Here is a 27129-nt window from a genome sequence, read left to right on the forward strand (position 1 = left end):
GGACGTCGCTCAGAGGTGCAAGGACATGGGCATCACCGCGCTGCACATCAAGCTTCGGGCCACTGGAGGCACCGGAACCAAGTCTCACGGACCTGGCGGCCAGGCCGCACTTCGTGCCCTCGCGAGGTCAGGCGTGAAGATTGGACGCATCGAGGACGTCACACCCATTCCTTCGGACTCTACTAGGAGAAAGGCAGGCCATCGTGGTCGTCGGTTGTAGTTGTGCTTGGAAACTGTGGAGCGGGAGCTTAAACGCATGGGTAGTTGTGTCGCTATTGGGGGGGATTTGTGAGTAGATGATATTACAGTTCACACCCAATTGGTGCACGTTCATTTTGTTCATTCAAACGAAGTCGGACTTCCGAGTATTTTGCTAATCCATCCTCTGGTCACTGTTATCTTACCAGAAACTGGCGGCCCTTCTTTGGAGGCCAGGATTGTTGCAGATCAGCTTAGCTTACCAGATACTGGCGGCCCTTCTTTGGAGGCCAGGATTGTTGCAGTGCCTAGAGCTCAGCGAGGGGGTCGTCGCTGCCGCTGCAGCATCGATATCCCAACTCCTATCACCGCGCCCACCAGCGCAGTGATGAACATTTTGGCCATGGTAGTCATTCTCAACGTGCACCTTAGCATGAAGATAGCCACTAAACAGGCGATGAGGTCTTGCATAGTCCAAGATAAGAGGTGCTTGCGGTAGGACTTTTCCGCGACATACCCTAATCCTAGGGTTACCCCAAAGACCAGGGCTTTCGCCGCATCCGACAACTGCGTAGTTGGCTGCGGCGTTGGCTGCGGCGTTGTACGAGGTGTTCGCTTTGAAGTATCTGTCTGATAAATCTTCGGCCTTGCAATAAATTGAATCGGTCTTCGCTTGCTAGGCGAAAGCTGGACTTCCTTGATGTCCAGACGCAGCTGTTGCTGTCTCTGTGTCATTCGCGACATGGCTCTGGGCGTCGGTCTCTTGGGTCTCTCCGTCGTGGATGGGAGCACTATCAGCGTCGAGAACAGAGGAGCACACCCACGAGGCGACAATTTTGGTGGTCTCATCATTATGCAGCGTTTTATCATAAATACCGAGTTAAGCGAATCTCGGATTGCTCTGGCCAGCCGAGATAGATCCGATTGTACGAGGTTCTCTAGATAGCGATAGGAAATATTTTGTTGGCCGAGACGCGAACGTCTGGCCTTTCGGTAAAAACTGTGCCATTGGGTCCCACGAAGCGTGAGCCCACCCTGTATTACAGGCCACTGAGTGCAATGCGCCGCTCCACAGAGGAGACGAGGATACCGGAGCCCCCGTTCTCATAGGCAAGGTAAGTATGTAATATCTAATTTAATTCGTGTGTAGCCATCCGTTTTGTCCCACGAATCATGAGTAGACACGTATCCTTTGTTGTGTTGTCTCGACCTCATTTACATGAGCATATCCACACGTTGACACCTTCGACTCCACACCAATTGAAAGGTCTACTTCATTTTCACACCTGGTGTCTCACGGAAAACTCTCCCCTAATCAGTTGGATTTCCGTCTCCCCTAATCAGTTGGATTTCCGTCTCCCCTTTCCGTTTCCTAATCACTTGGATTTCCGTCTACCCTAATCCAATCCACAATGTTTTGCAAAGTTATACACCGGCAAGCAATGCCTTCTACTTTCCTAGAAGGATCTTCAGCGAGTGACAATTAGGCACATTGGCCTACACTAACTGCTCATGACGTGCTCCGCATCGCCTTCTGAGCTTTTCTATCCTTGCCTTCATCCGGTGATCCCGGCTGCCCGGGGGTATATGCCGTGTTAACAAGTCCAACGCCATCCAGTGTCTGCCGGAGGTGTCGTATATCTGAGCTAGGCTTTCTGCAGCGGGTTGCAGTTGTGGCCTTAGTGATAGCAGATGGACGAGTTTCTCCTCCGCGTCGTAGAGTCTATTCTGGGCGAGGAACACGCAGGAGAGATCAAAAAGGGACTCCACGTGGTTAGGTTCCTTCTCAAGGCACCGACGAAAGCTGTCTTCCGCCTCATTGTTCCGGTCCAGCCGTTTCAGTATGTTTCCAATTCGGTACAGGATGCCTAGGTTCCCAGGATTCAACTCGTCCGCCTGCTGGAAAGCCAAGAGGGCGCAATCCAGTAGATTAAGCTTCACGTAGAGCTCCCCAATGGCTAGTTTAATGAAGCATCGCTGCGTGAACAGGCATCAAACTGCTCACGATACTGCCGTCTTGGCCCTCATCGTCAACCAGGGTTTCAGCTTGTTGGAAGGCACATATGGCCCTACGACACTGGGTCCGATCCTCGTAGGCTTTAGCCGCCTCTAGGGCGTCCCTCAACGAATCTGGATCATCACAAGGCAGCTGTCGCACTAAAAATAGGTACGCCTGGCTCACAGAGCGGAGCTAGACGTCTTACAGGAGATGTAGCGTTGAGTGGATCATAACACTGGTGGAACTGGCAGACGTCCACGAAGCGTGTTACAAAGTCCTGCAGGAGAAGGTCGAGAGTGGTGGCGAAACCTAGGCCGGCAGCGCAAGGTTGATTTACGGAGCTGCGGTTACCCATGGATTTCGATTTTTGTATTAATGCATGCACTACAAGTAATAAAGCTCCATGGACATTCCGTCATGGATCTCGTAGTCGTCCAGTCGTATGTGGTCCTTGTACACGGTGTACCATTTTTTTATAACAAGTCGATCAGCAGGGGAGCCCAGCTGTGCCGCAGCTAGCTTTTTCAGATCTCCGACGGTGTCGTCAGAGTTGCATTTCACTCTCACCTTCTTTCCTAGTCTGTCGTTGAGGATGACCTCGATCAGCTTCGCCATCGATTTCCGTGTTTTCACCTCCACCCAAACAGTTCTAAACCTGCCACGAGATACACGCAAAGATGCATCACGAACACGGCCAGTATACCGAGCTCACCGCCGTCCATGTTCATGAAGCGCAGCTGCAGATCTTCAGGCAGCAGCTTTTGCTGTGATCCTCGACCGTGGCGAAAGTGGGACATAACGAAGAAGTCGTGCTCGAATGTGTCCACTTGCTGCACCAAGTCCATGTAGACCATCATCAGTTTGAACATGTAGTCCAATACGCGGTGCAACTTCGCCATAGGCACCGCCAGCCCGACAAACAGCAAGAAGCTCCAGGTTGTCAACAGAAACAGGAAATCCCCCTTGCAGGGGTGTAGACCTGTGACCGTGAAAAGGCCGAGCGTCATTGCTGTGAACGTGGACGTTACGAGCAATGCGTCGAAGGGCAACCTGTACAGACTTCGTCGTTGCAACCACTCCTGCTGCAGCTCGTGCCTGATTTCGAAGACCCCGCAACGCTCACATCAACCGAAGGAAGTGGCCAACACTGGCGTCGGCGTGATCCATAGGTCCAACGCCTGCGAGGTAGGGCTCCAGAAAGGGAAACTCCATGAGAAACAGTCTCAAACTCTTCTCCTCGCAGTCCGAGTTCATGCAAGCGAACATGGCAATCTTCAGCGTATCGTAGAAGTGGAGTACCAACTCGATTCGGTAAACAAGTTCGAAGAGGAGATTGACCACCCAAAAGGTTGTGACGAAATCCAACGCCTCTCTGGACTGATAGAATTCCAAGTAGGTCTTGTAGGTCGCTCGATAAAGCAAAGGAACCACGCCCAGAAGGCCGGCCAGAGTGGAGTACACTGCCAGCCAGAACCTGTAGTGCTCAACGTGTACCATCTGCGTGTCGCGTATATGCTCGCGGAACTCGCCGAGAGTATCGTCTCCTGGTGGAGGGTCGTCCATGGGGTTCACCTTTCGCAGGAACACCGGCAGTATCAGCTGCTTCGCATCTGGCGTCATCGTCGTTGCCCAGATTGTACGGTAAGCAATTGTAGACGCCACGAGGAAGAGGAAGAACATGGTCTCGAGATAACGCGCCAGATAGACTAAGTAACACACTGTTACCCCGCACCCGAGGATTCGGAAGCGCATGTACATCCGCGTAATCAAGCGAGGACCTCGGTCGAAGCGGAAATAGTGAGTGACATCGCCTTGGAACTGCTTCCGAAGGCTCCTGAGCAGCGTGACGCGATTGAACACGGGTTCAGGTATCAGACGCGCGGCGTCGATGTGTGGTCTCTCCATGCGACGCACGAAAAAGCTCACCACGAGGACCATGGTCACAGTCACAACCACCACGAGAAAAGCGACGAGGTAGTCAGTGGCTGGGAGGCGTCTATCAACGTGGATCCCGCGCGGACTGAAGAACAACGACAGAAGTCTGTTCTTGCTCTCGTAGAAAGCGGAGCGCATCCTATATATTTCGTGCTTGGGCAGTAGGCGTTGGACTGCACGGGTATTCTGGTCAATGATCCTCCAAAACGGTTCAGGCTGGAAGTACCGCTGGAGTCGAGGGAACCAGAACACTATGTGTTCACGAAGGATTTCCTTGAGGGGCTCCAGCTTAGCACGACGATGCTCTGTCATAGACAGAGCTTCATAGACATCATTCTGCATATGGACGCGGAAAGGACGACGTCTCGCCTCGAAGCGCAGGTCCACTGCTTTCGTCTGGGTGTGCGCGTCCCACTCGAGGGTGCCAACCAGCTCCTGGGTGAGTTTGATGTCTTCCGACGTGGTCACGACGGCAGCCATGAGCTTGATCAGCACAGATTGGTAGTAGCTGTCTCGAGGTGTGATCATACCCCACTCCCCTCTGGCGTTGGCCAGCAGCCGAACAACGCGAGTCAATAACGGCTCCAAATCCTCTTGTAGACTTTCACGCAGGAAATAGTCCCTGTCAGGATCGGGATGCATCTCATCCTGAAAGTGTATCTTGGGGCAGCGAAGAGAATAGCCAGGAAAGGGCTGTTCTAGAATTATGTCGAGAACGAACTCGAATCGAGCCATAGCGTCGCGAGATCTGATGAGGAGGACGGCACGCTACCCACAGAATTATAAATCTGCAGAGCCAGCCCTCCAGAAGCTCCGGGTAGACCTTCGCTATGTACGTAAGCATGGGGTGGTCTCGATTGTCTGTAATATGAAACTCTCAAGACCCACATGCGAAGTTGGTGATCGAGTCATGCAGGAACGCCACCGTTTCCTTCACCATTTCCAGAGGCACAGCAGCGCTCGTTACAACGAATCCCTGACCTCACTCTACATCCACAGGGGCCCTGGAGGGGTCTTGCAGCAACCGCGAGCGCACCTCAGAACCTGTGCGAAGATGGTGCTCTACGGACGCCGGAAACCAGTGCTGCTCCTCTCTCACAGGGTCATAGACGTCGGGGTCCCGTACTGTTTTCTGCTCGTGCATAAGCCGCTCCTGCCTGTTGAAAACCTGCGAGTAGATGTCGAACATTCGAAACCGCTCCAGGTGGTGCAGCTCCTGCTGGTGTACTCCCCCGCCTGTCGCTGTCCCAGGCGACCGCTGGAGCCATTCCTTGGTCGACAATCTGTGTGAGAGTCTGTACGGCCCTACCGACCGAGCACAGTCTGCGGGAGCAAATCCGCTGACTGCATGTCGCGTTCTCGAAAGGCGAGCCAGTCGGTTGAAGGCTCCCAGAACAACATCTCACGGAATCGGTGCTTCCAAGGCAGACTGTAGGGAGGCCTCCCGTCCATTAGCGTGAACAAAGCATGGCGGTCTGTATGGAGCTGTGGTTCCTTCAGAAGCCACTGGACTATGTCCAACTCGAAAGGTTTATCTAACGGCTGGTTGATGAAGTGCCCCAAAATGCTGTCCCCGTCGTTCGGGAGCCGCGCATGAACGTCGCACCCCAGATCACGTGCCAGTGGAAGCGCCCAGTAGAGCAGCTTCAAATCTCCCAAGTAGAAAAGTGTGTGAATCAGGTTCCGGTTCCCGAAGCAAGCGGGGGATATCGCATCCTTGGCCATCAGAAGGTACGAGTGGATCTGGTTTCTGGTCAGACGTCTGCCCAGCCAGGTAATCATGGCGTAGAAATCCTCCGTTACCTGCATGGGATTGAGATCTGGAGGGTTTAGCTGACACGAAGGATGGTGCAACAGAAGGTATGTGATGGACTGGTTTTGGCTGCGGATTGCAAAGGAAAGGGGCAATCTCGAGCCGTCGCCTGATTGAAAGCAACTCATACCTAGGTTTAGCACCCGGCTGGCGACTTCGATGTCTCCCAGTTCGGCGGCCTGCGCAACCGGGGTCAGCCCCGTGTCTGGTTCAGGTTCCACGGGACGAGCTCCTTGGCCCGCTAGATAATCCACGAGCGGGAGGTTACGGTGTCGCAAGGCCACATTCAACGGGCAATTCCACGGATCTTCGCAGTGGTTAATCAGGGAGAACCAACCTGTTAGTGTCGGATCAGGAAGAGGGTTTTCCGTGATGACCCACTTGAGGTTTTCTCTGTACTCAGTCGCCTCGCCAAGCACTTTCCACGGTCCGATCCGTGTCATGGTGGATTGCCGAGTTAGCCATACCCTGTGGGGTAGAGCAGGGGGCGTTATCATGTCAAATCCCACCAGAGACTCCAACCTGGCGTCCTCCTGTCGGATTTCTCGCTCTGTCCAGTAATCAATAAGCTTCTTTCGCCGTGGAAAGTATGAAGCCAGCAGTCGCACGAACCGAAGGTTCCCGTTTTCGATGGCCAATGCCAGGGGAGTGCGCCCGTGGTAGTCTGGCGTCTCGAAGTCCGCTCCATAGTCGAGCAGCGTCTCCAGGAAATACCGTAGTCGCGGGAAACTCTCCCGACTTGCAAGAAACGTTCCCAAGTGACAGCCTCCGTAAGAGAGCAGGCTTTGCGTCGTGAGATACGCGTGCCGACCTCCTGGGTTCACAACATCCATCAGCCACACAAACCGGTCTGCATCTTCGAAGACGATGGATTGAAACAGAAGGTCCAACAAGCGACCATCACTGGACTCTGCATGGGACGGGAGGCTGGTCGCGAGGAGACCTTGCAACGAGAGGAGGCTTGCGAGTCGCATGACCGGCAAAATATATGTCGGAGAACACTCGCTCGAAACTTGACCTAGTAAAGGAGAAGCTTCACGATTTCGAGCGCGTCTTGCAACAAGAGAGCCACCAGCGCCTGTCTAAGCGGGAGGTAGAGCAAAAGAAGCTGCAAGCCTTTCAGGATGCCCTGGACTGTTTCGAGGACCGTATCAACGAGGAGATGGCAGCCCGATCGAGGACGGTGAAGGAGCTTGTGTTGGATGTTGAGAGGCAGCTGAGCGCCTTCAAACACGAATTGGTTGCTCTGCTAGATGATCAGAAGACTCGGATGCAGGAACCAGCAGAACGGATCCAAAACAGGCTGGTGCTCCTAGAGCGCGAAACCGAAAAAGTTGACGTCTCCTCGTTGAAAACGGAATTGGTTCGGGATGTGCAGACTCAAATCAAGGACCTTAAAGGTCGATTGGCTGGGATTGTGGAAGACGGCGTTTCCGTCGGGGATAAATTCGACACGCGTGTTAAGAGATTCGAGAACGACCTGATGTCGGGACTGGCAAGGGAGAAGGTGTGCCATTGGAAGGCGTCATACAGAAAACCGTTGACGCTCAGATTGCAGCTTTCAGTTGTCGAGTGGAACGCCTTGTGGCCCGTGACAAGGAGGAGAGACACGAGTTCGAGCAGAGACTTGATGAGGTCCGGCAGGAGATGAAGGCAGCCTTAAACTTAGAGTCGCGAACGCGCGAGATGGCTGACAACGATATCGTCGAGGCCCTCAACACATATACTCTCGCTTTACAACAAGCGGTGAATGAGTTCAGTCAGGTGATAAAGTAGAGTAGATTCACATTGAATTTCACACCCAAATGCTAAGACGCCTCTTCCGTCGGTTCACTGGGTCGCTGCCGTTTGTTCTTGGCATACAACCCGAATAACACGGCCACTATCACAAGGAAGCCCGTCGCACCAGCAATGGAAAGGCCCCAAATCAAGCCGTGGTTCACTAGGCGTCTGGGAGTAGCGGCTGTGGTTGACGTCGACGTGGTGCTGCTAGTGGTGGTCGGAAGCACACAGCTCCTATCGATGGAAGCAGAGTCCTTGGCCAGCAATGCGGCAACGCATTCCGCACCAGCATTTTCTCGGAAGATCTGCAGGAGGTGCGATCGCCTGAATGTTTGGAATCCAAAGGCCGACCCGCACGAGAATTCCGGCTCGTCGGCTTTGAACCAGGACACGTCGCAGCTTGCACGGTCACATGTTCCCCGAAAAATAGTATTCAGCCCACGATCGGCAAAGCAGCCTACCTCGACAACCAAGAGGTCCGTTCCAGCTCGGGATAGGGAGCGCCAGCCTAGCGTCGTGCAGGCTTTCTGGTTCAAGGTCTCCTGAATTAGGCTCAGAGCCTCCGTTCCAGGTTGTACATCATTCAGTGCTACCACATCTCTCATCATCAAGGGACTCACACATTGGAGTTGTGACTGCTCGTCAACACTGTTCTCTACCGGCACAGCGTTCACGGCTGCAACCTCCAGCCAGCCGGGGCCGCTGCATCTTTGAGTGCGAAGCTCCTGATGGTTCTCCCAGTTGGCGGGATTGGTAGGGCAACCTCTGTGGCACAAGCCTTCTCCGCTAAGCGCGAGTTGCGCTCTATCTACACAAGCTAACTCAATCTGGGGCGGATTTGATTGATCCAACGCTACATACCTCGAAACCACAGCATTGGATCCACAATTGAAATTGGCAGCAGCAACCCAAATGTCGTCGACGTTGGCATCTGCTCGCATGCGAGGGCTGGGCAACGGGAAGGCTGCCGGAACGCACTTAGCTCCTAGGCCTACTGTGCAATATAGCGTGGCTGAAAGTAGTTTCATGATTTAGAAAAATTCTCTGAGATTGGCTGCTGAAGAGTTAAGTTTAGTACTTCTGAATTAGAAAGACTGGGGCTTGATGTGCTTGTTAAAAACTTTCGGTTCTTGCTTCCAACGCCATACAGAAGACGAGAACTTCACTGCACGAAACAGCACCTCCTGCTCGCCAGCGGTTTCTTTGTCCTTTGAATGGTGTGAGGACATTCAGAAATATTGAAATACGAGATGCCGCGCGGAAGAGCGACCTGGATGCGCTGCGTGGAGTGCAAAAAATGGAGACAGTTGCCTGGAGTTACAAAGGACCAGGAAGCACGCCTGGATTGGAAACGCTGGACGTAGGTTCTGTGGAGATTCGTGAACCTTTATAAGATATGAAAAGCATCTTTGACAGTTGCTCGCTGAACGAGTGGGACTGGAGTCACAGCTTCTGTGCTGCGAAGGAAGAGAAGCCTCCCCTAAGGGTTTTTAAAGAGGAGAAGGGCCGTTTGAAGGATCGGAACATCGAATATAAAGACCTCCATCCCAATGTTTCCCATTCAGAGTCACAAGGCTCTGCAGTCACAGAAGCCTCCATCCAGCTACCATTAGAAGACATCTCGGTCCCTGAAGCGCCACAGCTATTACCCCCTTCCAGAGATCCACGTTTTCCAGCCGCCCAAAATGGCAACCACCAGGAGAGTGAAATGTGGGTACAGTGTGACCTTTGTGATAAGTGGCGTCGTCTGGAGCGGCTGAACGCCACAGAGCGCCGCCTAGTCTCAAACCGCGTCTCGTGGAACTGCATGATGAACGTCTGGGATCCAGTCCACAACAACTGCAAGGCCCCTGAGGAGTTGACGAGCGAGCCTCGAGAGCGTGACAAGCCAGCCGTAAGTCCACACGCGTCGCCGTTCGCTAGTATGGTGGCCACAGCCATCATTGGCAAGAGGCCCTTTCCTGTGATTGCTGCCCAGTGGGTTCGGCTGGTGCACGAAACGGCCATAGCGGGAGTCACGGGTGATCTGCTTCGTGAACTAGCTGCGGTGTGGGTGCTTCTGGGGCATGGCAACGAATCGGAGGCCGCGACCCTGCGCGCTGGACAGATGTTGAGGCCAGAGCACCTCAGGCCTCTCCTTCGCGCATGTCAGGCAGTGAACCCGGCGCAGTATCTAAAACAGTTTGAATCGGAATCTTCCACTTCATCTTATACTGATATTCTGGATCACGCTCTTAGAGACATCCACGAGAACCCTCTATTCGTGTCATCAGTGTGCTCTACACCCCTGATTCGACTGCTGGCCCCCATTCAATTCTCTGGCGTTTACATTATGCTGTCTGCGTTTTTCCCTGAGGTTGTCGTCTTCGACACCAGCCTGTGGCTCTGCTTGCCAGCTTCTTTTTACACCGACCAGGTTGACAACTACGGCGTGGAGGCCGACGCCGCCCGCCGAGGACTGGTCAAGGAGCAAATCTTCGCTCAGCTGGATGGAGCCGACATGAAGTGGGTTCTAAGCAACCCTACAAGTGAGTCACAGGCGACATCAGCACGCAGACCCTACCTGTGTGGCGCTCCCCAACTCGCTAGAGCTGCTGCAGGCAGCGCCGTTCAAGTCAGTGCGATCGGGCCACGATGTGGACTCCGCCATTGAGGAAGCGCGCAAAACGCCTCTAATGTCAGGCGGGTTCGCCTTACAGACTCAGCAGCGGCTTCGCAGGACTGAGCGGATCGGATTCGCCGGACTCGCCAGCACCCTCACGGAGACTCCAGAATACGAGCAGGCTCGCAGAATATCAGAGAGCTCACCAACCCTGAACAGGAGTCTTCCCAAACTGACAAAGACACAGGTTGAGGTACGCGAGGATGCCGAGGCACCCAGCTGCCCCGTTAGGAAAGACACTGCGTGCAAGCTGCTGCCTGCACGGCACGTCTATGGAGGCCCTTACTCCCGGACGCTCGAGACATTTGTTAACTTGCAGCTCCTTAGATCTTCCCAGCGCCTCGCAGATGCTCTACTCGCTGAATGTCTAGAGCGTGGCCTCGATCCCTTCGCATGTGACTAAATTCGATTTCTGATGAATTGTATCTGTGAGTTCGTCCAGCGCATGCTGCGCAGCGCGCAAGCGACCGCCAGCAACCCGCTACAGTCGGACATTGGTGGCGTGTCTACTACGCCCGAAATCAACTTCTCGAATCCTGCGCATGCGGCGATGTTATTCTTTTTGCTCGTGGTCGGGTTCCTCTCCGTGAACCGGCAGAGAGGTGGGTCGCTTATGACACGGACACAGCCCCGCAGCTTGCGGGTTCGATCAACCCACAAGCGCCAGAACCAGAGCCCCCAGTGTCTTAGGGGATCATGTGTTCATGTTCCATTTATACGGCTGCACATCAAATCAATGTTGGTTGCATTTACTCGGTGAAGCGTTTCTATTCACACACACCGGCAGCATTTACGCTGCAAATCAAAGTCAGGACTATGGACAAATCTAATCCTAGTCTAAAATTAAGTCGCCCGCTTTCGTTTGTAGTCTGCGAGGGCTTTCTTGATCGCATCCTCCGCCAGCATGGAGCAGTGGAGCTTCACCGGCGGTAAGGACAAGTCTTTTGCGATCATGGTATTGCTGATCTTCAGAGCCTCTTCCACGCTCTGCCCCTTAATCATCTCAGAGGCGTAGCTAGAGCTGGCAATTGCGGATCCGCAGCCGAAGGCCTTAAATTTGACGTCCTTTATAATATCGTCGTCCACCTTAACTTGTAGTTTGATCACGTCCCCGCACGCAGCCTTGCCCACTACGGAAGTGCCAACGCCGGTTTCGTCGGAGGCAAAAGAACCGACGTTTCTCGGATGCTCAAAGTGGTCGTGCACCGCCTTTGAGTACAGCCTAGAGAGAGGGGCGTGCACAACTCGGCCGATGTTGATAGAGGAGAGCATCGACATTCTGTCAAAGTGTAAAATCCGAATTTTGTTCATGACAAGAGATATTGCAAGACGCAAGACTCATCTGCTTTGTGGTGAGGAGGGACCACGCGACGTCGAGGACTGGGGTTACGGAGGAAGCAGGGTATCCCAGGGAATCGACGATTCTTTTAGTGTTGACTACTTCAAGGAGAACTTCAAGATCAAAGTAACCAAGTGCGATTCCGAGGAGCTTCTCTTCGACATGTCAGGTCTGGATTCGTCCTTCGCCAACGGCTTCAGACGCATACTGCTGGCTGAGGTACCCTCGATGGCCATTGAAACTGTTCACATGTATCAGAACACTGGAGTCATTCAGGACGAGGTGTTGGCGCATAGGATCGGTCTAGTGCCGATCATACTCGACCCGGAAAAGTTTGAAGAGCGACAGAGCGATGAGGAGCTCAGTGAGAAGAACTGTACGTGTTTCGAACTGAAGGTCGCATGCACACCCGAGTCATTGGACCCGAAGTGGCACTCTATGCCTGTCTATGCTAAAGACCTCAAGTGGACCCCCATGAGCAAAGAGCAGAAGGCTAAGTTCAAAGCCGACCCGCCGAGGGTTGCTGTTCCTGACCTGCTCATTACCAAGCTGCGACCGGGACAGGAGATTGATGCGAAGTTGTTCGTAGAAAAGGGTGTAGGCCGTACCCACGCCAAGTGGACTCCTGTGGCTACCGCCTGCTACCGGCTGCTACCCATCTTTAGCTTCCCCAAGGGACCGATAAAGGGGGCTGATGCGCAGGACCTAGTGAGCAGCTGCCCTATGAAGGTGTTCAAGCTGCGACGCGATGAAGCTGTCGTGTCAGACGCGCGAAGCTGCACAACATGTCGTCTCTGCTTTGAGCGGTTCCCGGAGCAGGTCGTGCTGGAGAAGCAGAAGGACTTCTTTATCTGTGAGTATTAAGGTTGAGCAGACACAGTCTCCGTTGAGTCTTCAGGGTGCATTTCCCCTGACAAGCTTTTTCCCAAGGCCATTGAGATCCTCAAGAACAAAGCCACACGAATGAAACAGAACCTTGTAGTCGTGCAGAACACCGCGTAATAATAAAACAAAATGTACCTTGTGTGTGACGTGGTGGACTTTCAAGTGAATGCTGGGAGGGAAGAATTCAAGGTTCTCTGGGTCAAAGACAGCAGCTGCCCGGAGGCAGAGGAGTCGTGGGAGCCTGTAAGCAACATCAATGCCGGACGCGAACTTCACAGGAAAATGCTCCGGCTCCGACGCGAGTACATGACACGTGGCGACGTGGATCACATAGAAGCCATACCCGTGTGCCGAGTCCGCGATGCAACGCGCAAATGCGCGTCCCCACCACTGCCAGGCATGGAGAACGAGGAAGGTGCACCCGTGTTTGGCGTCGAGGGCGGAAGACCTAGTGTCGCCGCTGACGAGAAGCTGAGCCCGCTGCTTCAGTCGCGACGGCTGCACATGGTCGCGCCTATGGGAGCCGACTTTTGGGCCGAGAAGCTCATGGAGTTACCTGTTTTCGGCGTGGAAGGAGGTCGTCGAAGCATCCAACCTGACGACCTCTCGGAGGCTACCCATGAAGGCTTCGCGGAGATACCGGCTGACGTCGTTATCCCGACAGCGTCCCCGTCCGGATTCGCTGAGGACAGTCCTCTGGCCGTCTGTAAACGGTCGGAAATAACGTGTAACCTCTTTGAAGATCTAACTGAGGACTCCTTTGGCGAATCTTGGTACCTCACAAACCACGAACTAACTCCCCTCCGAACCACTGAGCGTATTGAAGGCGGCACTGTGGGCACTACTGACTACAGGCTGGTAACAGTCGTCAACGACAGCCACGGAAGCCGCATCGACGAGCTCACGTTTGTCCAGGCTCGCAAGCACCGGCCGTCCGCACTACTCGACTACTTGCTCAGGCGGCTGCATCCGCTGCCTCAGAACCTCAGCCCTGAAGACCAGCAGCTATTTCGAGACCTTAGGAGTTCGTACTCGTGATGTGTGCTAACAATGGTAGAATTCGCCATGTCGACGGTTTGGATCGCCATCGCTCCAGAACTACAGGTTGCTATTGATGGCGCTCAAGCGAAGCTGAAGATTGCTACAGTGAGAGGGCAGCAGTGTGTCGACCTCGACCTGGCCATGCAATGGTGCGAGACCACAGGTCGAGACGTGCAGTGTCTGAAGAACTGTGTCGTGGTCCACCGCAGCCGCCCTAACTCGACGGAATCCCTCGCTGGATTGTCCGATGTCGAGTTATTGCGTATGCACGGCGAAGAGAAGAAATACCAGCGACTTGTGAAAGACCTGTCATCAGTGCCGCACTGCCAGTCTGAAGGGCAACACTTTGGCAACAGTATGGGTCTGGCCGTCAACTTTACAACCGGCCTCTTTTTAACCTTCCTGGTAGGGTTTTATGGGAGTTACTACTGTGGAGTGACAGCGCTGATGCCCCGCTTGCTGTTGGGTCTGATCATGTCCTTTGGTTGTCTTCTGGTGGAGGTTACCCTGTTCATACTGAAGGAAGAAAAAGTGCTACTGATGGCGAGACGCCGCCGTCAGTTCACTCCGCTTGAAAAGGAGATGAACTTGCGTCTCCAGACAATAAAGGAGGCTGCTGAAGACGAGAGTGACACAGCTGAAGAATCTGTGACAAGTGAAGCGAAGCACGTTGTCACGCCTGCAGATGAGGAAGCATCGCCTATGCCTACAGAGAGCCTGCAGGCCGAGGAAGCAGCGCCTATGCCTACAGAGGGCCCACGAGCAGGCCCTCGTCGTCGCAGAAACCAAGTTAAATAACACGAGAGCAACATTGCGATTCTTCACACTCCTCCACGTCCAGCTGCACCCGCGGTGCAGGTAGACTAAGCGCCTCGTGTAGGAGCGCGTGCTTCCTGTGTTCTAGCTCGGCCAGCGACATCAGGGCGGACTGCGGAACGCGAACCCACGCTCGGTCGGCTGAAACGAATGATGTGGCATCCCCCTGTAGTGACTCACTTTCTGTGTGTTCACAGCACTTTCGGGCTGTCCATCTCTCGGGAACTCCCTGTGCTGTCACCTTCGAGTACAACTTTTTAACGTCTTCAACAGCAGTGAAGACGTCATACGTGCCCTCAGGATTATTTCGCTTCGTCCGTCCTCGTGGCGAGAAGCGCTCGTCCATACCCGCCAGCCACTTGCGAGACACCAGCAGGGCTTTCTCTTGTGGGAACTCCTCCGTTGACCGGGAATACTTTAACATTGTGACAATGCAGTCCCGCTGAAAAACGATGAACGACAGACTCAGCACATAGCACTTACCTGCTCATACACAACGTCCACCAAATCCGCAATCCCCTCCGCACATTGTATGCACAACAGGTTTCCTATGGCGGCGCTGCGCACTGCTGGCTTGCCCAGTCGCGGCAGCATGTCAGAAGGGACAAGCTTACAGTTGCCGAACCAAACAGCGAAGGGATCGATTCCGCCCCTGCCTTCGAAGACGCCCTGCACCTCGTCTGGCGGCTCAGCATGGTGCCGACAGAGCACGTGACCATAGTAAATCTCAGACGGACATTTGGGGACGTACGGGGAGTCGAGAACGTCGGTGGGAAGCATGCAGGAGCCGTTCTTGACGGGGATGGCCACGTTGGGTTGAGATGCGTCGCGCTTTACGGTGACCTCCAAACTGGGGTTCTCGTCCTCGAAGAGTTGGGTGAGGCTTGGCGCGTCCATTCCATGGAACCAAGATTCAAGGAAGTCGGTGGGCACCCATGAGAGGTTCGAAAGGATCTGACTCAAGAGTGGCCCTTCATCTTCTGCTACATATACCGATGCCTTCAGGCTCTCCAGTCGCTGAAACTGACTGTCTAACTCCTTGTATAACGCGTCCGCGCTGGCCTTCCGATTCCCCACGAAGGTACGGACCACGTCACGATACTGCCCAGCACGAAGCTCAAATCCAGACTGGCTATGAAGGTTTACATGTGCTTGGACGTCGCTCGCGATCTCGCAACCTAAAACTGGGTTCCAGCTTACCCGCTTGTATAGTAGCATGTAACCCGCATTCGTTTGAAGCCGACCTAACATGTCAGGCGTTTCGATTACCAGCGGGTCCTCTAGGCTAAAGCTGTTAGGGTAAGCCGAGCCTGAGGTAACAGTGTTGACGGTCAGCATGCTGAGTTGCTCCACAGACTCGTCGTCGAATTTGACCCATCGGTAATGCTCCCGATCCTCCTCTGGACTCAGCGTGGCTTTGCGGGGTTCCTCCTTCTTCGGTGGACTTGGCAGACCCTCCTCATTGACTTCCTGGTACCACCCTGCAGGCCGCGTCGATCCACGGCGAGGGCGAACCTCATGGCCGAGCTTGCTTCTCTTCGCTGGGTTGTCGTCGTCAGTGGCGGAGAAGGGGTTGCCTCCTTTAAGGCCCGCATGGGAGTGCCAGAACGAGGTGTCATCAGAGAAGGACCCGTCAAACGCGAACGGCGACGTTTGGTACGTTTCCAGGGACTCCGGCATTTCGCTTAAGTTGGACATAGACCCCATTCCATTGTTAACGGGAGCGCTTGGATTCACGTCGCTTACCGGGTTACTCATGCTGTGGCCCATGGATCCCACTGAACTACTTATGGATCCGTTACTCAGCGTCATGCCACCAGAGAGGGGGTCACCCATAACGGCGCGTGGATAGCTCATGTTCTGCTGGCCGTAGCCTCTGCTCGGCTGGATTACGGGTGGCCACGAGAGCGGCATGTTCGGTCGCATCATGAACGGAAAGGAGCCGCGCCCAGCAATGTGGTCGTCTTGAGGCGGGTTGGAGTCGACGATGCTGTTGCTGTAGCCCCCCTGCATGCCTTGCATTCCCTGCATGCCTTGCATGCTTTGCATGCCTTGCATACCTTGCATACCTTGCATGCCTTGCATGCCTTGCATGCTTTGCATGCCTTGCATACTTTGCATGCCTTGCATACCCTGCATGCCTTGCATACCCTGCATTCCCTGCATTCCCTGCATTCCCTGCATGCCTTGTATGCCTTGCAAGGTTTGCATGCCTGGAACCATCAGTGGACTTGAGAGGTCGCCCATGGGCATGTAGCCAGAGGTCATGACGCTGAGAGGGTCTTTGTACATGAGCCGGTCCTCGCGTGATGCCAGATCCTTGTGTTTTTGGTGAACGTCTACCATAGCTGCGTCAGGCGGCATGGCTGCAAACTGCATATACTGGCCGGTCCGGTAAACTGGACCTCGGTCCGTTGGCGGGTTCAGGACAACAGTCTCCTCGTCGTGGACGTCCAGCTTCCGAGGACGCCCACGCTTCCTAGAAGCGTCTCGGAGTTTCTCAGCTGCAGGGTTCTTCACTACGATCATCCGGAGCACGTCCTCGAGTTGTTTAATTGCCCGCGGCTTCCGCCCTCTGCGACCGCGTATTGAGACTGATCGGCCATCCGGAGCAATGAAGCACTGCGAGAGCAAGTGACAGAGTTTGCTATCCTGCGCCACGGCCTCCACTTGACAAAGGGACTCGAGTCCTAAGCCGTTGAGGTCATTGCCGCTCTGCAGCTCTTGCGTAACGAGCTCCTCCATCCGTCGTCGTAGTTCGTCTGGAATTACCGACTCCTCCATATGACGGACGTGGAGGTACTCTAAGCCGAAGGGCACCTCCAAGGGAATGTCCATCGTGCTGTGATCGTGGAGAGGGTGCAACACGGGATCGTCGTCTTCGTCGTCATCCTGGTTCGTATCCGTGTGGTCCTCTTCCAACGTGGCATCCAGCTCGAACTCGTCGTCGTCGGATGATACTTGCCTTCGGACCATGACTGGAGCAGAAATGGCTTTCTGCTCACGGCCAACACCATAAGCCAAGTCTTTAAGAAAGCACACGTAGTGGCCGCCCAGTGTACCCTGGTGCTCCAGCACGCCAACCAGTTCATACAGGGCATGGTTCTCCGTGTCGAGCGTGACGAGGTCCGCGCCATCAAAGTATGTCGTGTCGGGCCAGACCATATCTCGAAGGTCCAGGACCAGTGGATGATCCACCTCTGTATGGACCTTTCCCCCGTTGCCCGTGCGATCAAGATGGACGTTGAGGTACGTCGGGAGCTGGGAGAAGTTGACGCTTCGCTTGAAGCCGGTCTCGCATTGACAACTCTGACAGAACATGTGACATTCCTCGTCCTCCACCAGGATAGTCTGCAGACCCACTTCTACTGCGTATAGCGTCGTCTGGTCTGGGAGGGCAACATCCAATCTGGAGAAGTTCTCAGTTGAAGATACAGTTGATTGGCACCGCGTGCAAGTGGAGTCAGCTCTATAGGCCCCTGATAAGTAGTTCTCAACGAACGAGGCCAGCTGTCCAGCACTATGCAGGTCCTCCTTCAGCTGCTGAAAGAAATGCGTACCGAGGTCGGCCGCGTCCTCTGGTGACCGCAAGTCTAGTTTAAGGCAGCGCGCAACCTCAGAAGGGTCCACCACTGCTAACCAACCTGAGTGGAGAACTGCGTGAGCACGTGCCCAGTGCCCTACGACCGAATAGATAGCGAACCGCGTTCAGCAGTGAAGGGTGCTGAGTCCGCTCCGATGACAAAACAGCTCTTCGGAAATCGTAGTTGAGGAAGAGTGCCTGGATAAACACGTTCAGGTAACACGTCGAGCCGAGATTCCGCATACCAGCATAGGGTTGTGTCCTCAACGACTCGTCACTGAACGCGCCAAGCAGGTCTGGAGTCTTCTTCCATATGCCTCGCCGCGCCTCTGATGGCCTCTTAAGCGAGAACGGGCTCGCATACGTCTTGCTGGCCAGATCTGAGCCTGCGTAAACTAGCCCAGTGGCCTGCACCCTTTTTGGTCTGTATCCTCTGCCTGAGATTGTAGGAGAATAGCAGTGATGCCTGCTGGCTGTCCGAGAGGCTATCGAACATGTGAGGAATTACGTATTTTTGCCCCGACTCACCCTTGGTGCTTCACATGAAAGCACGCTTCGAAAGACCCTGTGAGGGCTCAGGGATCGGGCAAGCATGCTGCAAGCGCGGGACCCGCTGCACCACAGACACAGTTCAGTCGGTCACCACATGCAGCCATTCAACGTACTTCTCGTGTAGTGCGTGCTGTAGGGACAGCTCGCCAGTGTCCTGCAGCCGGTAGTTGCGTAGGTCACATACCTTCTTGACACCTTTGAACGCCAGCCGCTCTTCGAGTGGGGGGAAAATAGAGAACTGCGGCTCTGGAACCTCACTCTCTAAAGACGTCTCTGATCGCGCTGACGCCGTCGCCCCCCCTCCGGATTCTCTGGGCTCTGAAGATTCTGTGGCTGGCGAAACTGAGCGTGTCTCCGTCGAGGGACTTGAGTCTGAGGAGTACACGGATGATGAGGAGATGGACAGACCCTGCAATCTGGCCTCCATTCGAGCCACAAGCGTTTCTATGTCCCGCCTTGGGAACGCCGTTTGGAGTCGCCTGCGACTCTTGTAATCATATGCTATGTCCTGTGTCGACCGAGCCTCCAAGCCTTGGGCTTCGAGAAGCCGTAGACACCGGGTCCGAACTGCCTTCATCTCCTTCGGCGGCACATCGGTGGCACTGGGTCTCAGCACCTGGTAGTGTCTCGGAGTGGTGTGCATTGCCGGAGGGAGACCAAGCAATTTCCGAGATGCGGAGTTTCCTGCTTTCGCCAGCAACTGGCCTGCGAAAAAGGCTGGAGATTCATCGGGAGTTTCCTGCTTCACAGCGTGAAGCGTATTCATTTCGACCCTCAACCAAGAGACCACTCTGGAAGCTTTGTCATGGGGAGATATCTCTTCGGGGTCAAAGGGTCTCATCTCGGACAGACAGTGTTTGAATACCCACTCTTCCAGAGCGTTCTGACAAGTCACACGCTCGACAACGCCTGCGCTGTTGTCGGCTAGCCGATCAAGCAGTTGACTCACAAGCGATCCACACACTGGCCGGGTAGTGCCTGTTCGGGATGGCCGCTTCACCTCCAGAGCGTCGTAGTCCAACCGCACGATATCGAGATCCTTCGTCGTGAACGCCATGCCTTTCCGCAACTGCATCCACTGCCGACAACGGTCATTCCGCACAAAGCTAATGTCGTTTCGAAGGCTTCCGCTATCAGGATCCCAGTAGACACGGTCGACAGGGACCATTTTTGAGTGCACACGCGCACTGGTGAACCAGTTCACCAGATTAGTGGATTTTATGGGAAGCGTCGATCCGCTCACAATCGTGGGTGGCGTAGCACTGGCTATGGCTAGTGCCCTTTTCTCAGGCTTGACCTTAGGACTGATGACGTTGGATGTGGTGGGATTGCAAATTCTGATCGACTCCAAAACGGACCAAGACGACGAGGTCTCCGCTGCAGAGGAAGGTCGAACGCGTTGCAAGCACGCTGGCAGTCAAAAGGAGGCGCAGTATGCACGCCGCATCCTAAAAGTTCGGAAGGATGGCAACCTTCTGCTAGTGACGCTGCTGGTAGGAAATGTCGCCGTGAACAGTGCGTTTTCCATCCTTATGGGCGCTGCATTGTCAGGCATCACAGGTTTCCTCATCTCCACCGTCGTCATTACTGTATTCGGCGAGATCATACCACAAGCGGTGTGCAGTAGGTACGCCTTGATAGTGGGCTACTACACGATGCCTATTGTGGTGTTCATCGAGATTTGCCTCTACATCATATGCAAACCAATAGCGCTGGTCTTAGATTGGATTCTGGGAGAGGACTTAGGTACAATCTACTCGAAAAAGCAACTGGAGGCCCTTGTCGGTCACCATCAAAAGGAATTGAATGTTCTCGGTCGAGCTGAGGCGCAAATACTGAAAGGAGGTCTGAAATTTTCGTCGTTAACCGCTGTGGAAGTGATGACGCCGCTACGCAGAGTGTTCGGGTTGGATACCCGAGGAGTGTATGACACGCAAACGGCGGCAAAACTGATACAACGAGGCTTCTCCAGAGTGCCGGTGCTCGACATGACTAATGAAGAAGAACCGATTTCTGGAGTCCTGTATGTGAAAGATCTGCTGCTGGTTAACCCTGCTGAGGATGTGCCTATCACTCGGATCATGAAGAGCTTCCCACGTAATGTTCTTGTGGTGGATCCCGACTCGCGTCTGGATAATCTTCTGTCGGAGTTTAAAAAAGGCACCAGCCATTTCGCCGTAGTCCGAGACGTGGTCGATGACGGTGAGCGAGACCCTCACTACAAGCATATCGGTATCATCACAATGGAAGACATCGTGGAGGAAATCATCCAAGATGAGATCTGGGACGAATTCGATGAGTCCGCAGGCAGCTCCCTGTCTCTCGTGGCTGACGTCTCAAAGAGACGCCGAGCTAGTGTATGCCATGTGGATATGCTGGGTGCCCAGCCCGAGACGGCTGACCGCAATATCCATAACATCCTTGCAATGCAACCAGGAGCACTATCGGTACTGGACCGAAAGACTGTCGCCAGTCTGGCCGCCTTTTTAAGCAGAATGCATGTGAGTCCTCTCATGTTGGCCATCCTCTCATGTTGCTGCAGACTTTTTTCGCCTCTTCCGCCATTGCCCTTGAATCGCTGGAAGAGCTAATCGCGACATCCGAAGTAGTATCGTCTCCCAGCCGCCTCACATTGCACAAGCACCAGCCTCTCAGAGGAGCACTCGTGGTACTGGAGGGACAGCTACTCGTTACCAGCGGGTATGACGGCTTTCAAACTGTGTGTGGTGCTCTGAGTCTGGTGGGCAGCGCCGCTCTGATGGAGGCTCAACCCCTGGCCGACTTCTCTCACTTCGCCAAAGGGAAGTGTACCTGCGTATTCCTGGCAGCAGAACGTTATCATGATCTTTGTCATTCCAGGTGAACCATTAAAACCGTTCGTACGCGTACAGACAGCCAGAACCCAAGGGACATTCGCTCTCGAAACCAACCACTTCGTCATTGTAGGATACCCACTTGCCGCTAGGGTCTTGGATATGAGCAACGTAATGACCACAGTGGACAGAGGGACCGAGATGGGATACGAAGCCACGCAGTCGATAGTGCGAGCTCGTCTCCTCGTGTACTGGAGGCTGGTAGGCAGCTCCCTCTGACAGCGCCCAATCCAGGGCTCGCTCGAGGTTCCCGAACTTCTTCCAGGCCGCCGCAGCCACCTGATGGTCTATTCCCATAGCTGCAATGGCCTCGACCTCGGACACTCCAGCAGGAGGCAGAGGATCGTTTAGGTGGGCATCATCCAGGTTGGAGAAGAGCCAGGCCTCGGCCGACGAGATATCGGAGTTGCCACTGTAGTAGCAGGCGCGTTGGGCAGCGTTCTCCGAAAACCCCATGCCTAGGATGGCGTCAAAAATAGCGGCGTTGGGCGAGAACACTGTGTCCTCCCAAGGTTCCTCGTATTCGCTGGGTTCCGAAGACCTAAGGAACTCCAGGTCCAGTTCCAGCGGGACGTCGATGTTGTCAGACACCTTGGTAACCACCCAGTTGTCACTGACGGCGAACCTTTTAATGCTCAGTAGTAGCACTTGCGGGAACTTCTTTATGGAGGAGTGCTCCCGTAGTCCTCCGGTCTCTGAGCCCTCACCCCATCTAGAGAGCAGAGATAGAATTCCGAGGTCTTGCCGTGCCCTCTTGGTGTCAGGCCGGTCAAAAGGCAACGGCAGTTGGAGAACGTGAGTGGAGAATTCGCTGCGTCTCACTTTGCCGTCCTTCTGCTGCTTCGTCTCGACGACCGCGCCGAAAGCCGTTTTAAAAACCTCCATCGGTCCGGGATTCGACTCTAGCTGAGCCAACAGGTACATCAGAAACTCCTCTACGTCCTGCTGCCGCTGTGAGCCGAACTCGCGGTGGAGGCGGCCCACAGCCTGTCGAAGCACGAATGGTCTAATGGCGCTGGATTCCCAGCCAGACCACGACTCGAGCAGACCTTCGCCAGCTGCTAGGCCAGCCTCGGTCAACAACCTGGTGGCCTCTTGGTGTCTTCGGCGGGACGCTTCCGCGGGCCCCTGGGTCACCAGCGCCCTCAAAACGACATACGCGCTGGAGGTCAGCGTGAAGGGGTCCTCACAAACGCGCTCTGGCCACGGTTCTTGAAATTCGCGGTGGAGAACGCCGCTCACGAGCTGCAGTGCGCTGTTCATGTAGCAGGTGTTCCCTAGGTTGGTGAGGCCTACGCGGTCCAGGCGCTCAGAAAGTTGGGAGTCGGTAGCGAGGGACCAGTCAAAGTTCTCGTTGAACTGTAATTCCCATTCGGTCATGTTCATCTCAGTCTTTTTCAATTCTTTGGCGCTGATACCAAAGTGCGCCAGGTGAGCCTCCAGATGGGGGTCCGTCACCATTTCGTCCTCAGCGTAAGAAAACACGTCTGCAGTCACAGAACCCGCTGCGACCTCAATGGTCCCAAGCTTAACCGCCAGAGGCCTTTCTGGATGAGTTTCGTAGTGCAGCACTGCTGCGCCTTCAAGATCACCGAAGCAGCCCGTCCCCTCCTGGAACAGCTGCTTTCGACCGCATCCAACAGTGCCGTCGGATAGATTAAGCCAGAGGTTGGACGTCCGACCGCATATCTTGCAATGGGCGTCCTTTGCGGATATAGTAGGAGGCTCCGGAATTTGGTAGAGATCGAGGGAGTGCAAACTGATAGACGGAGGCTCCACGCGCCACGTCTGCAGCATGGAAGCTTCACCCTCTACCTCTGCGGTCACGGAACTAATCACCGACTTAACCCGATGTCTCAGGCTCTCCTTATCGATAACGTCCAGCCCTCCTGACAGGTCGAGGATGGTTTCCTCGGGTAAGAGAGCCAGCTGATAGGATCTCACGACATCAAAAGGGGTAAACGGTTCACTCTTGACCTCCAGTCCTGGCGCTTCCAGCTCCTGCTCCAGACGGGCCACAGGCTTCACCGCGCGGCTGTCTCGTATGACCAGATAAACCTGTGACGTGCCGTGGCGGGGCTGATCCACCCTGCGAGCCAGTTCTGGAGAATACCCCTCGAGGCTTGACATGTTTACGTAGAGACCACCAGCGTCTAAGGGAGTGTGAAAGGACAGGATACAGGCGTCCTTGTAGGCCTTGGCGCGGGCAAGCTCCACATCTGGCAGCAACATCCAAATGACCAATTCTAATGCGCTGTCTGACCTGTTGTGGCTGTCCTTTGCAGACGTCGGTGCACATGCTGGCGGTGCTATTCGTGGTGGGCTCCTGAGGTGCGAATTATAGATACTTGGCCTTCTTTCCTCCTCCAGCCTGGTGTCTAGCGCTGTAATTTTGTCTAACTGGTTTCCACTCACCCTCCCCAACGGCGCCGACTTCCGTGCCATAGAGGAAATCACGAGCAGCTGGATTCAGCTCGTTCTCAGTGAGACTCCACTTATCCGAGCCACTCAGGGTTTCTATCGGCTTTTGTAGCCTTCTTTTGTGCTGCGTTCGCGTGGCAGTCGGCAAGCACGCTGAGCGTGCCTGCATCTCAGATTGCAAAGACCGCGACGATTTTCTGGACTGCACTGAAAGGGTCGGAGATGGGGGTTCTCATTTGGTATTTCCAGACACCACAGGTGAAACCTGGGTCTTGCAACCACAGGCCTTTCAATTTGTCTATGCACACCTCATGTGGTACTTTAAACAGCAGCTGCAAGTCCCTCCGGCAACTGAACTGAACACAGCTACACACGCCATTTTAAACCGAGCTATCGTAAGCGCCGGAGTCACCGTCGGAGCGGTGGTAAGGCTGGGAACAGCAGATGATGCAGCTGGCGTTTGGCCTCACAGGGGCTCTGCTCCTCTGGAGCTTCGAGAAGTATCTCTCAGAAGGCAGTAAGTTAACGCGACATCCCGTCACAGATCGTTATGCCGTGGAACTCGGCCGAGACGAGCCGTCGCAGTTCCAACGAATTGGCCTGCCGGCTGACCTCGAGCAGGGGCTGATGACTCACCGTAGTTCAAGCGGGATTCAGTTGGTTCATTAAATATGTGAAACTCAATGTCGCAGACGCTTACAGACTTACACAGGACGTGTTCAATCGGAATACATCCATTCCCTCTGCGCTATATCCAGGGCTGGTCGCGACATGATATCCGCGCAGAATGACTTGGCTTGCTTTTGTAGATCGTCTTTGGAGTATTTCTTCAGAACCTCCGCCCCAGCCCGCAGCGACTTCACCAGTCTTTCAGTTTCCTCCGCATCTAAGGTCATGTTGTACAGTACGGCCCTCAGGAAGCTACCGATGACCGCATCAGGTTTGGTGGTCACGCACTCCGCTGATATGCCGAGCCCTTCCACATCGTCGGACACCTCGGTGAACGCCTGGAGTATTGCCTGCTTCGGCGGCTCAGCTTCGTCAGAGAGGTCATTGCAGAACGAGATCAAGAGTACCCCCTTGTCAAGGCCAACGAATTGCGTCACGGCCAGCCCACCAGAGCTCTCTAGCACAGGTAACGTGTTCCTCGAGTCAAATAGAGTAAAGCAAACAAGCAGCATGGCGGCCGCCTCTGACGACAGATCGGTCAGATCAATCGGCGCCACTCGGCTGTGCACGGCCACCGGTGTAGGCGGGCCTTTGATGTGAGGCGCCTCGTCGGGATTATCGAGGTAGGCCACCTGGATTTCAGTGGTCTCGCGCAGATCGGCGGTTTCCGCGGCAGGCCTCTCATGGTTGGTTTTCGCGTTGACTAGCGGAAGGTGCAGCCCCTCAGACCTCTCGCCCGATTGGCACTCTAGGTCGCCAACAAGCTCGTCCACGGCTGAAGTAACATCCCCGTCATTGACCTGCGAGTCGACGAAGATAAACACACGAGCAGATGAGTAGTGCCGTATCAAGCGGTTCCATTTCTGCAGGTACTCGGTCGTCATGTCATCCCGCAAGGTTCGAATGGCCTTACCCGAAGAAATCTCTCCGCACCAGCCTAGAATGTCGATAATGTGTTGCTCGTCGAGCCGCCGATACCTGAGACGATCCTTCCACAAGACCGAATCCAGCAAGCGGGGAACTAGCGAAGGGATCTGAGTCAGACTCTTCAAGGATATCCCCGAGTACAGCTTTACGATTGATGTGTAGGAAGTCACCTGCCCGGTCCAGATCTGCTCGCATTGCAGCAGACCTGCGTCAGTTTCGTCTTCCGGAAGTACCTCCTGCACTACCATCGCCTCCACCCTAGCCTTGGACTCGTCGTCCCACCATAGTGGCGCCACGACGACCTGCACCTGCACATTGGGCTGGGACACAGCCACATCACGGCAGGTGACAGGCGGGTACTCAACGTCCTTAATAGTGTCGATTGCCTGGCGCATGTTGTCGTGGGCGTGCTCCCGGAGCTCTACTACAGAGGAACTGATGGCTATTCTAAACCACCTCGCCGCATTCTTTCCGCATTTCTGCTTGACTCTCATAGATTTTGCCGTTTTCAATGACGAAAATCAGATGCGTCCGGGTACGTTTTCTATAATTGAAACTGGTTGAAGCAAAATCGTTCACAGAGCTGACTACTGAGGGCTAGTGTCCTCATCGATAGAGCGGACCTTTGGTGACAGCGCCTCTACAAAGACACTGCTGGCTCGGTGGTAGACAGTGTCGCGGTCCATTTCAAGCTCCGAAAGCTGATGATGACATCCTGAGCACTCACTCCAAAAAGCAAGTGTAGCAGTATCCGATGGGCCTGCCGGCTGTCTCCACGCAGGCGCGGCCAATTAGTCGCCAGATAGAGCTACTTGTGGTGCCCTGCGGTCCCTACCAGCTTGTGCACATATATGCCCGCGGAGAGGCCAATGCCTAATAAGGCCCATGAGTAAGCAGTGGTCAGGTCTACTGCGGGGTATATGGCTTCGTCGGTATACCATACGACAGCCACGTGGAGAGTCAAATAAAAGAGGCTGAAGGCCAGCAGAACTCTGTGGCCGACCATTCTGAATTCGGTCAGTCTGATGGTGTAGTCCGCGATCATGATCACGAGACCGCTTCCGTGGAGGACCAGCTCCTTAGCCACGTCCCTCCACGGCTCCTGAGGGTAGATAACTGTCCAGAACATTGCAACTACGATGATCTGCAAGCAGAAGGCGACTTCCGCAAGCACTCCGGCGATAGCTGCGGGCTTGTCAGGCAGAATCAGCAAGCCCCTGACACTGGATTCGAGGGACCGAGCGATTCACCTCATAATAGCGTCCAGGTAGAATCTGTAAACACAGAACAGGGTCACCGCTAGCCACCCCCAGTCTGTCAGATAGTAAAAGAAGGTACTCAGTGGTTTGCTGGTGGCCATTGTGTGAGTCAGCACGCCAGACGTGAACACTGCTGCCACTGCTCGGACAGCCACGATTCCACGGCAGGGCGATTTATTCAAGCCGATCTCGTTGAGAGAGGAAGCAGTCGTCGCTGTGGCAGGGGATGACTCTTCTGCCAGCATTAATGGATGTTATACAAAAATCTTTCTCAAATGGATACCGTACATCTCTGCTGTCCCTGCCCTCTCTGCACTCCAAACAACGATTGCCGCACTGAATTCTGGATTTTCAATGAGTCTCTCGAGGCACAGA

At 54.5% G+C, this 27129-nt stretch overlaps 17 protein-coding genes across 26 annotated transcripts; 8 read left to right on the forward strand and 9 right to left on the reverse strand.

The window, feature by feature from the left end:
* Window positions 1–25: 25 nt before the first annotated feature.
* KVP18_001052 (uncharacterized protein) lies at window positions 26–220 on the forward strand (the record flags this gene model as incomplete). The annotated part of the gene is made up of 1 exon (XM_067950674.1): window positions 26–220. The coding sequence occupies one exon, from the start codon at window positions 26–28 to the stop codon at window positions 218–220; it is 195 nt and encodes a 64-aa protein (XP_067811222.1).
* Window positions 221–1695: 1475 nt separating this feature from the next.
* Window positions 1696–2552, reverse strand: KVP18_001054 (uncharacterized protein; the record flags this gene model as incomplete). Of its 2 annotated transcripts, none has more annotated exon segments than XM_067950682.1 (3): window positions 1696–2175; window positions 2204–2389; window positions 2403–2552. In XM_067950682.1, 3 exon segments carry the CDS (start codon window positions 2550–2552, stop codon window positions 1696–1698), a joined length of 816 nt encoding a protein of 271 aa, XP_067811230.1.
* A 29-nt stretch (window positions 2553–2581) lies between these two features.
* Window positions 2582–6919, reverse strand: KVP18_001053 (uncharacterized protein; the record flags this gene model as incomplete). Of its 6 annotated transcripts, XM_067950675.1 has the most annotated exons (7): window positions 2582–2852; window positions 2888–3292; window positions 3321–4880; window positions 4909–4993; window positions 5021–5091; window positions 5119–5415; window positions 5442–6778. In XM_067950675.1, the coding sequence occupies 7 exons, from the start codon at window positions 6776–6778 to the stop codon at window positions 2582–2584; spliced, it is 4026 nt and encodes a 1341-aa protein (XP_067811223.1). The 6 variants fall into 6 exon arrangements, with proteins under 6 accessions (XP_067811223.1, XP_067811226.1, XP_067811224.1 ...); XM_067950678.1 differs by lacking the exons at window positions 2888–3292; window positions 3321–4880; window positions 4909–4993; ... (1 more) ...; window positions 5119–5415; window positions 5442–6778 and having other exon boundaries at window positions 2582–2812; XM_067950676.1 differs by lacking the exons at window positions 3321–4880; window positions 4909–4993; window positions 5021–5091; window positions 5119–5415; window positions 5442–6778 and having other exon boundaries at window positions 2827–3204.
* Window positions 6920–6933: 14 nt separating this feature from the next.
* KVP18_001057 (uncharacterized protein) lies at window positions 6934–7721 on the forward strand (the record flags this gene model as incomplete). Of its 2 annotated transcripts, XM_067950688.1 has the most annotated exons (2): window positions 6934–7452; window positions 7479–7721. In XM_067950688.1, the coding sequence occupies 2 exons, from the start codon at window positions 6934–6936 to the stop codon at window positions 7719–7721; spliced, it is 762 nt and encodes a 253-aa protein (XP_067811233.1). The 2 variants fall into 2 exon arrangements, with proteins under 2 accessions (XP_067811233.1, XP_067811234.1); XM_067950689.1 differs by having other exon boundaries at window positions 6934–7596.
* Window positions 7722–7753: 32 nt separating this feature from the next.
* On the reverse strand, window positions 7754–8755 carry KVP18_001055 (uncharacterized protein; the record flags this gene model as incomplete). The annotated part of the gene is made up of 1 exon (XM_067950686.1): window positions 7754–8755. The coding sequence occupies one exon, from the start codon at window positions 8753–8755 to the stop codon at window positions 7754–7756; it is 1002 nt and encodes a 333-aa protein (XP_067811231.1).
* Window positions 8756–9123: 368 nt separating this feature from the next.
* On the forward strand, window positions 9124–10792 carry KVP18_001063 (uncharacterized protein; the record flags this gene model as incomplete). The annotated part of the gene is made up of 2 exons (XM_067950697.1): window positions 9124–10255; window positions 10284–10792. 2 exons carry the CDS (start codon window positions 9124–9126, stop codon window positions 10790–10792), a joined length of 1641 nt encoding a protein of 546 aa, XP_067811242.1.
* A 440-nt stretch (window positions 10793–11232) lies between these two features.
* On the reverse strand, window positions 11233–11661 carry KVP18_005100 (uncharacterized protein; the record flags this gene model as incomplete). The annotated part of the gene is made up of 1 exon (XM_067949455.1): window positions 11233–11661. The coding sequence occupies one exon, from the start codon at window positions 11659–11661 to the stop codon at window positions 11233–11235; it is 429 nt and encodes a 142-aa protein (XP_067811244.1).
* Window positions 11642–12592, forward strand: KVP18_001058 (uncharacterized protein; the record flags this gene model as incomplete). 2 transcript variants are annotated; one of them, XM_067950691.1, is made up of 1 exon in its annotated part: window positions 11642–12592. In XM_067950691.1, the coding sequence occupies one exon, from the start codon at window positions 11642–11644 to the stop codon at window positions 12590–12592; it is 951 nt and encodes a 316-aa protein (XP_067811236.1). The 2 variants fall into 2 exon arrangements, with proteins under 2 accessions (XP_067811236.1, XP_067811235.1); XM_067950690.1 differs by having other exon boundaries at window positions 11699–12592.
* A 150-nt stretch (window positions 12593–12742) lies between these two features.
* Window positions 12743–13651, forward strand: KVP18_001056 (uncharacterized protein; the record flags this gene model as incomplete). The annotated part of the gene is made up of 1 exon (XM_067950687.1): window positions 12743–13651. One exon carries the CDS (start codon window positions 12743–12745, stop codon window positions 13649–13651), a length of 909 nt encoding a protein of 302 aa, XP_067811232.1.
* Window positions 13652–13678: 27 nt separating this feature from the next.
* On the forward strand, window positions 13679–14452 carry KVP18_005099 (uncharacterized protein; the record flags this gene model as incomplete). The annotated part of the gene is made up of 1 exon (XM_067949454.1): window positions 13679–14452. One exon carries the CDS (start codon window positions 13679–13681, stop codon window positions 14450–14452), a length of 774 nt encoding a protein of 257 aa, XP_067811243.1.
* Window positions 14445–18549, reverse strand: KVP18_001059 (uncharacterized protein; the record flags this gene model as incomplete). 2 transcript variants are annotated; one of them, XM_067950692.1, is made up of 5 exons in its annotated part: window positions 14518–14582; window positions 14651–14912; window positions 14954–18126; window positions 18155–18439; window positions 18468–18549. In XM_067950692.1, the coding sequence occupies 5 exons, from the start codon at window positions 18547–18549 to the stop codon at window positions 14518–14520; spliced, it is 3867 nt and encodes a 1288-aa protein (XP_067811237.1).
* Window positions 18550–18684: 135 nt separating this feature from the next.
* Window positions 18685–19773, reverse strand: KVP18_001062 (uncharacterized protein; the record flags this gene model as incomplete). Its single annotated transcript, XM_067950696.1, has 1 exon — window positions 18685–19773. One exon carries the CDS (start codon window positions 19771–19773, stop codon window positions 18685–18687), a length of 1089 nt encoding a protein of 362 aa, XP_067811241.1.
* Window positions 19774–19825: 52 nt separating this feature from the next.
* Window positions 19826–21468, forward strand: KVP18_001049 (uncharacterized protein; the record flags this gene model as incomplete). The annotated part of the gene is made up of 2 exons (XM_067950671.1): window positions 19826–21106; window positions 21148–21468. The coding sequence occupies 2 exons, from the start codon at window positions 19826–19828 to the stop codon at window positions 21466–21468; spliced, it is 1602 nt and encodes a 533-aa protein (XP_067811219.1).
* Window positions 21469–21472: 4 nt separating this feature from the next.
* On the reverse strand, window positions 21473–23710 carry KVP18_001060 (uncharacterized protein; the record flags this gene model as incomplete). The annotated part of the gene is made up of 1 exon (XM_067950694.1): window positions 21473–23710. One exon carries the CDS (start codon window positions 23708–23710, stop codon window positions 21473–21475), a length of 2238 nt encoding a protein of 745 aa, XP_067811239.1.
* A 633-nt stretch (window positions 23711–24343) lies between these two features.
* KVP18_001051 (uncharacterized protein) lies at window positions 24344–24568 on the forward strand (the record flags this gene model as incomplete). The annotated part of the gene is made up of 1 exon (XM_067950673.1): window positions 24344–24568. One exon carries the CDS (start codon window positions 24344–24346, stop codon window positions 24566–24568), a length of 225 nt encoding a protein of 74 aa, XP_067811221.1.
* A 50-nt stretch (window positions 24569–24618) lies between these two features.
* KVP18_001050 (uncharacterized protein) lies at window positions 24619–25989 on the reverse strand (the record flags this gene model as incomplete). Its single annotated transcript, XM_067950672.1, has 1 exon — window positions 24619–25989. One exon carries the CDS (start codon window positions 25987–25989, stop codon window positions 24619–24621), a length of 1371 nt encoding a protein of 456 aa, XP_067811220.1.
* Window positions 25990–26303: 314 nt separating this feature from the next.
* On the reverse strand, window positions 26304–26999 carry KVP18_001061 (uncharacterized protein; the record flags this gene model as incomplete). The annotated part of the gene is made up of 2 exons (XM_067950695.1): window positions 26304–26718; window positions 26746–26999. 2 exons carry the CDS (start codon window positions 26997–26999, stop codon window positions 26304–26306), a joined length of 669 nt encoding a protein of 222 aa, XP_067811240.1.
* Between the last annotated feature and the right edge of the window lie 130 nt (window positions 27000–27129).

Source organism: the organism of the source record quoted next (assembly GCF_019968955.1).
Source record: "MAG: Porospora cf. gigantea A chromosome Unknown PgA_NODE_236_length_27129_cov_369.137, whole genome shotgun sequence".
Lineage (NCBI taxonomy): Eukaryota > Apicomplexa > Conoidasida > Eugregarinorida > Porosporidae > Porospora > Porospora cf. gigantea A.